At 39.2% G+C, this 7,404-nt stretch overlaps 1 protein-coding gene across 1 annotated transcript; it reads right to left on the minus strand.

Annotated features, from left to right (window-relative positions):
• Positions 1-1,403: 1,403 nt before the first annotated feature.
• On the minus strand, positions 1,404-6,620 carry LOC309688653 (bifunctional protein GlmU-like). The gene is made up of 3 exons (XM_082504527.1): positions 6,451-6,620; positions 2,319-2,510; positions 1,404-2,230 (listed from the first exon to the last, which is right to left on the minus strand). Exons 1-3 carry the CDS (start codon positions 6,451-6,453, stop codon positions 1,970-1,972), a joined length of 456 nt encoding a protein of 151 aa, XP_082360653.1. The 5' UTR covers positions 6,454-6,620; the 3' UTR covers positions 1,404-1,969.
• Between the last annotated feature and the right edge of the window lie 784 nt (positions 6,621-7,404).

The following is a 7,404-nucleotide window of genomic DNA, read 5'->3' on the forward strand; positions in this document are numbered from 1 at the left end:
AAAGAACCTTGAACCTTGAAGCCTGAAGTGGGATTTATATTCCCATGCTGATGTCAATTTCTGTATCAAAAAGAGAGATTTGTGTGGGAATTCTGCCAATGCAGACACTATAGAAACAAACTGCATGCTGACAGTGAAGCAACAGTTTACCACAGAGTTCAGGAAGCACAGACAGAGGCCACAGTGGACAGTTTGGACTGTGTTTAACACTTGACTTCCCTTCAGTTGATGAACTTCTTCCAATAATCAAACTTCTGTCTTCTCCACAGCTGGAGCTCAGATAAGGAACCAACCACAGTTCAAACAGAGTAGCCTATCCTGCTGGCTGTTCCATGCATCTTCAACACCCCCTCCTAATGAATAGTTATATATGTATAGGGATTGTTGCACCTTTATCTTTTACATTGACTTCACTCAAGCTCTACAGGTGCAACCCATTCAATACTATGAATTCATAAAATAACAGTGTTGAAATGCTCGTGTTTGTGTGTTTTTAAAAGGTCAGCATGGGGACACATCGAGCCGCAGTGTGGGCACAAACACAGCAACCTGAACTCTGAAGCCATCTCTCGGTCAAGCAAGAGACTCACAGTAGAAAGTAATTGGTGCCTCACAGCAGGATGCCAGACACAAACATTAATAAACAACAACTCTTACTTCTAAACTTGTTAGTCGGCGACATTTTAAAGAAGAACAGCAACATATCTCTGTGTGGACGCACAGCGAGGGTACGTGAGAGCGAATAAAACAACGCTGGTGATGTTTAATCACCTCTGCCACATTAAGATGTGATTTCAAGCAACGAAAGAACGGATGGAGATCAAAAAGTGATATTTTAAATCCAGAACATCTGCTTTGCACGCCTGCATCGCCTTCTCATTTGTCAGGAAGGAAAACAAAGCTGCTTTAGTTGGATGTGTTAAACGGCCCCCTGCCCCCCTTGGGGGCGGGGGCACAGGGGCAGACCACCAACGCTTTTTTGGCCACCATGCTGCGCTGACGCGGACAAACAAAAGCACAAAGCTGCAGCGGGGACCCTTTGTAGCTCGACTTTAATGTGCCCCGCCTCTTTCTCCTGGAAGCGGAGCAGCTACTGTAAAGACTGCAGAGCACAAGCGTGCAGGAGAAATGATCGCTCCTCTGTCCCGACGCTAACCAAACTGCTAGGGTTTGCATTTTTTTAAATTATTTGAGCACAAAACAAACAATTTTGAAATGCCTGCTGAGTATTTTACAAATGATCCCTTCAGCCATCTCTGTGCAGAACAACAACTTTAAACTCGTTTAACTTACATCAACTTTTAACCTTGTTTATATGTGCACCATCAACTCCAGTAAACTGAGATGAAAACCTGCAAAAATACCTTAAATGATATATACAATGCAAAAATTCCTTTCAAGCATTGTTCAGGATTTAAGCCTTTAATGGTGCTCTTTCAACAAAGTCATCTCATTGCATCTTTGCAGTAATTTAACAGTCAGTATTTATTGAGACTATTTCTGCTAGATTTGGAAGAAAGTTTAGTTAATGTCACATTCTTCTAGTTCAACATGAAGCTTTGACTGAGTTTCTCAGCACAGTGTTAATCTCAGAGTTAGCTTCAAGGATAGCTCATGATGAAGCTTCACCAGTCCCACAGTTTTGCTTTGTGGACAACGAAGGCCTACGTAAGACCTGTCTTGATGTATGCTCAATCATCCAGGTAAGTAAATTATCTGGACATCCGGATGAATAGAATCAACTTTTGGGATTTACATAAAAGCACATGATGTAAGTCCGATGTGTCATGTGTTGGGTACAGACAGATTCTTGAGGGACGATTGTTGTGTGGAGCTGATCGATGTTCTGTTAGCTGCCCTGCAGGTGTAAATGCTGCGGCTCAAATATTGCTGATAAGTTTTTAATTAATCTCTCAGCTTCACAGACTAGATATTAAATGTAAAGATGAACGATTCCTGTAATTTTCATTCAGGCTGACTGGTTGGTCTGTGGTCGTGGTTGAACCACGAGCTCGGGGAAACCCGTTTGCTCATCCATCTCTCTGGTGAACTCCAGGTCTACCGCTTCACCAATGACCACCTCAGCTGTGGTGAACACCTCCAGATCTCCCAGCACATGACCTCCCACTGTCTTGCCCTCGAAGTCTGAGAGGCTGATGTGAATGTGGGCGTCTGGGTTAAGAGTGCCCACCAGGGAGACGATCTCAAAGGGCCCACTGAGGTGCACCACCTGAAGGAAAAGTTTAAAAGCTGACATCATGACGAGCCCACGTGTCTCAGAGCTCTATAAATACAACCCAACACGCTGCCTCGACTACCTCGTTTGTTTTTGTTGCCGTGGCATTCGCCAGCCGCAGCGTCGCCTTGGTGAGGCTGCCAACACACGTGACTATGAACGGCGCTCGGAGACGCTTCTCCTCCACGAAAGCCTGCAGAGTTCCCAGCAGCTCCTGACCCGGGCGGACCCTGATCGCATGGACCTGGAGGGCCGATCCTGCTCCTGCTGAACTCTGGGAGATAAAGACAGAATTATTTCTGTGGTTTTCATCTTCCTTCATTTAAAAAAAAGGGGAATTAATTTATTAGGTCTTTTCTCATGTCCTGTTTTATTTATGTTCTACAACTCAAACTTAAAATAAATGAATAAAAAATTGATTAAAAAACAACAACAACAGAATTGTGCGTTATTCCAGAGTGGACAAAAATATCTCTTTTGTTGGTCTGTGTGTGTGTGTGTGTGTGTGTGTGTGTGTGTGTGTGTGTGTGTGTGTGTGTGTGTGTGTGTGTGTGTGGTCCATTCAGATCTTTAACAGGATCAGTGTGCTTATCCAAACACCAGGCTGACCTCTGACCTCTGCGGGGGTGAAAGAGGGCGTCACGTGCAGCCAACATTAATGGAGCAGCTTTACAAAGAGCCTTTTTTAAGAAAACAGGCAGAGGAGGTGGAGCACACATCACATTACTTTACGTTTATTTACCCGACATGTTGACGAGCCAGACAGCGAACAAGCAGCCGTCTCGAGCTTTAACGGAAGGTCGGATTTGATTTTGTTTTAAGAGCAGGAGAAACTCCAGTTTGAGGACAAGCTGCTGTAAAATGTTGAAGCCACTCAGTCAACTGAAATGTCAGTATTTATGTGTGGAGTGACAGCAGCTTTACATTTTATAGTATTTATTTTAGCCTTTTCAACATTTATCATGCTACTCTTATTAGCAGACTACAAAACTGGGTCTGCATCACTGGCACTGCTCTCAAATGGTTTTCTTCATACTTCTCAAACAGATATTTCAGAATTCATATGAATCGATGTATATTGTCATCTGCACCTCTCGTATGTGGAGAGGCCTCAATCCATCCACCAGTTCTGTTTCTTTATAAATGTTGCACATGTACATTCATGAAAACAGAACAACATCACTTAGAAACAAATATGCGATTAAAAAGACAAAACAAATCATCAGTAAAATGTCAGGTATATGCATGTTTGGTTTTTTTTAAATGCACATTTTCCTAAAGCTAACCTTTGTTGTCTCAGTGTCTCTGTGGCGTCTCTTTCAGGGGAAGGAAAACGTTCTTATCAACTGTCATTAGATTGTTAAATGTATACACGTGAATCACTTTTCCACTTATTTTCTGCCTTTTCAATTTTAGTTAAACTTTTTTCATTACGTTTTGGAGCATCATCGTCCACTTGATGCTCTAAAGCTGAGTCAAGCCCCACAAACTCCCATGTTAAAATGTCCAACTTTACAGTAGCAATAAACACGTTTACAGCACGCTATAAAATTCTACTTTGGCCTCTGTGGATGGTTTCCTCCTTCACAAAATTTTTATGGGAGGTTTTCTTTTTTAATAACTCATCAATCAGAATACTGCTTAAGGATTTTGGAAGTTAAGGGCATGGCTAGAATGGGTTAGATTTGAACCTTACAAAAACCCTACCAGTTCAATGGTAACCTGGTGGTTGATAAAAGGTTAAAGTCCAGCAGGGAGTTGCTGTATCGCAGTTTACAGATAGACTATTACATATCTGTTGACTTTTAATCAAGCGTGTGCTGAAACTTATTAATTACATATTTTATCTTAAGTAAACAATGGCTGACTTATTAGTAATAACATTTTCCACATATTTGTGCAGCACTTTATCTGGTTATTTGTGCTTTATAAATAAACTTGAGTTTCGTGGGCATAAATACATTTTGAACAAAACAAAGATGTGATATGTTGCTAAATATAATGTTGATGCACTGATCCGTTTACCCCAGAAAGAAAACACTAAATATTCAGATAACTCGTGTCCAGTATCTCCAGTATCTCCACACACACACACACACACACACACACACACACACACACACACACACACACACACACACACACACACACACACACACACACACACACACACACGCACAAGAGATTTAACCCCAGTTGTTTCAGAATACAAAAATAAGTAAAAACTAAGATAAATCCACCCTGAAAGAAGAGTAGAAATCATGCTCTGACTGTAAATGTAAAAATTAATTACAATGTGGCGTTCAAACTATGGTCTTGGCTTGCCCATGTGTCCTGTCCCTGAACACAAATCTGCAGATTAAAAACACTCTAATAAACTGCTTTCAGACTGTTATGTGTATTTATCTGAATAACCTTTCACTCTTGTTTTTTTCCTCTGTTTTGAATTTTAACAAAATGTTTTAGTTTTTTTTTTTTTACTGAAAAATCTAATTTTTACGTGACGCTCCAAAACTGAGCCAATCCCAGCCTCCCATGTTCAAATGTCCAACATTACAGTAGCAATAAACATGTTTACAGCCTGATATAAATTCTACTTTGGCCTCTATGAAAAGTCTCCTTCACACACTTTTTACTGGAAGTTTATTTATTTATTTTTATTCGAATAATGGCAAGGCTTAAAGTTCACCTGTCTCACTAATCGTATCACTGAACTGGACTTTTCCACCATGTTTGTGGTTTTTGTGCCTTTTTAAAACAAATTTAATGAAACTGTCTGAAATTGGAGTTTTTATTACTTAGAACCTATGAACATGTGTGCTGCACAAACACAGCTGATAACTTACCAAATGGTAAATTAGCTAGGGTGTAGCTGATAATTTAACACTCAACCATCTCACATTACTTCAGTCACCTCTGGCTCACAAACGACTGTGGGTGACTGACGTCACGGTGGCTTCTTCCATTTTGATGTAAAGTCGGTAAAACTTTGGCATCACTTTATATGTGGTTTTGCAGCAGAGATCAATGACAGGATCTTTACATGTGGTAAGCAGTTAAAAAACAAAACAAAAAAAACAGACCCTGTACGCAGACTTAATATTTTATGGTTTCAAGTTGCCGGTCCTAAATTTGGAATCACTAATGTCAGCGGTGTGACATCTATGACAGGGGTAAGAAACATACCAGTGATTCACAGGTTGTGATTTTCCTCTCACACACATTACTCTAACTTCTGGGTAACATTTGGTTTTAAAACTTTAGTTCTCAGAAGGCTACAAAGCAGAACTGGCCTCAGCAGTGTGCTGATAAACTGATTCTGGCACAGGAGAGGAAAGCCTCACAGAAACGAGGAAACTTCTTCCATTCACAGAAACAAAAGCAAAAAGCTAATTCTACCCGTAGTCAGATTTAGAGCTGAACAGCTGCCTCTTTTAGAACAATTTAAAACAATTTTTTAAATAAATGTTATAAAATTCTTAAAATAAAAACACAATAAAAACAAATGAAATGACTATTATAGTAATGTCCTACTACTTACTTAAATTGTATTTATATAGCACCAAATCAAAAGAATAATTGCCTCAAGGCGATTTATAGTGAGTATGATCCTTTATATACATTAATTTTACATTTGTTTGAAATGGTGACAATGTTGAGCGACGCACTCACATTTGCTGCAATTTTGCAAGCCGCTTTGCAACACACCGCCATCCCAGCATCTCCATTCGTGCAGGTAGACAGAAAAATCTTTTGACTACAGTGGTCTTGACTGAACTCATATCTTTTCTAGGAGTACCAAACAGCCAGGAGAGCCAGCAGTCATAAAGCCAGGTTATAAATATCATCAAATACCTTGATAATAGTGAGGCAGAGTATGTTCTGATAACGTTTCACTTGGTTGTTCACAAACAAAAAAAGACCAACAGGGTCTGGTTTTTATACCTTTGGACTATGACTGTGGCTGGCAGAGCTCATCAGAGGGTCATGAGAAGTTTTTAGGCTGAGCTGAATGTCTGCAGCTGCTGTGTGAGCCACAAAATAACGTAGACAAGTATCTTTTCTTTTACAAAATAAGGAGCTGGTGTAATTTTGTTTTTAACTTTATATTTTTGGAGGAAGACAGAAACAAACCTGTCGGGGACATTTAAAGAAATTCACATGTATCTGCAGTTTTAAAAGGAACCAAAGGTGATGAAGTAGAAGAAACTTACCATTCTGCACTGCGCTGAGGATCCTGAGGGACTAAAGTTCAGGTAAACACTTAAAGCCACACACACGCAGGGCCATTACGCTGTGGACTGAACTGAGCATGCTCAGCAGCCAGAGAAACCTTCCAAACGTCTCACTTCCTGCTGAGTGTGGAGTTAGGGTTTTATTTTTCTTGTCTTTGACCGCCACCTGCTGGAGAATATGAAGCTCTGCATGGTGAAAATAATGACGGTGATGCAAATGAAATGAGAGAAGCTAAAAGAACAAAAATAAACAGATAAATAAATGCACACAATAAAAGAGAAACCCCAATTCTGAACTCAAAATATAAGATATAAGCTATGCAATGCTTAACGAATTTATTACGAGGTCTATGCCAAAACTTTCCTAAGTTGTATTTAAATTGTAAAAAGTATTGGTAAGTACCAAAAAAGATTTTATATTTCTCTAATGGTTAATTCACCAGTACGCAAAAGCTCTGCAATCGAAATTGCATTTTTAATGCTCAAATATAATTATCTTTGTTATCTATGGATTTTCAAATTTACTGTTTAACAAAAAGGCAGAAAAAAATAAAACACATTATTATTTATTTCATTAAGATGCCAGATTACATTTAATTACTTGAATTCCTAATGAGAAAACCAGTTTTAGTGGTTGGATGTTAGGTTTCTGAGACTGTGGCTCAAATATGGGTATAAAAACACGATTTCAATTTTTCATTTACCTAATAAATGACACATGGTTTGTTTTGGGGGAGTGCTTGTTTTAAAAATGCTTTTGACAGATCTGTAAAATATTTGTAAAGCTGTCTTTTAATGACAGGTGGTCTAATAAATGTGTTTTGCACTGAATTAAAAAGTCCCAGCACTAATAGTGTCATTTTCTTGATGGAGAAACAAAATCCAGCGTTGGCCATCCTGATAAACATGCATATGCAGAATAACTTAATTATT

This window comes from Aulonocara stuartgranti, assembly GCF_965226115.1.
Source record: "Aulonocara stuartgranti genome assembly, chromosome: 15".
Lineage (NCBI taxonomy): Eukaryota > Metazoa > Chordata > Actinopteri > Cichliformes > Cichlidae > Aulonocara > Aulonocara stuartgranti.

Coding starts and splice junctions, on each gene's coding strand:
- LOC309688653 (XM_082504527.1), bottom strand. Junction 2,231..2,318: donor CGGCAACAAAAACAAACGAG/GTAGTCGAGGCA, acceptor CTTTTCCTTCAG/GTGGTGCACCTCAGTGGGCC.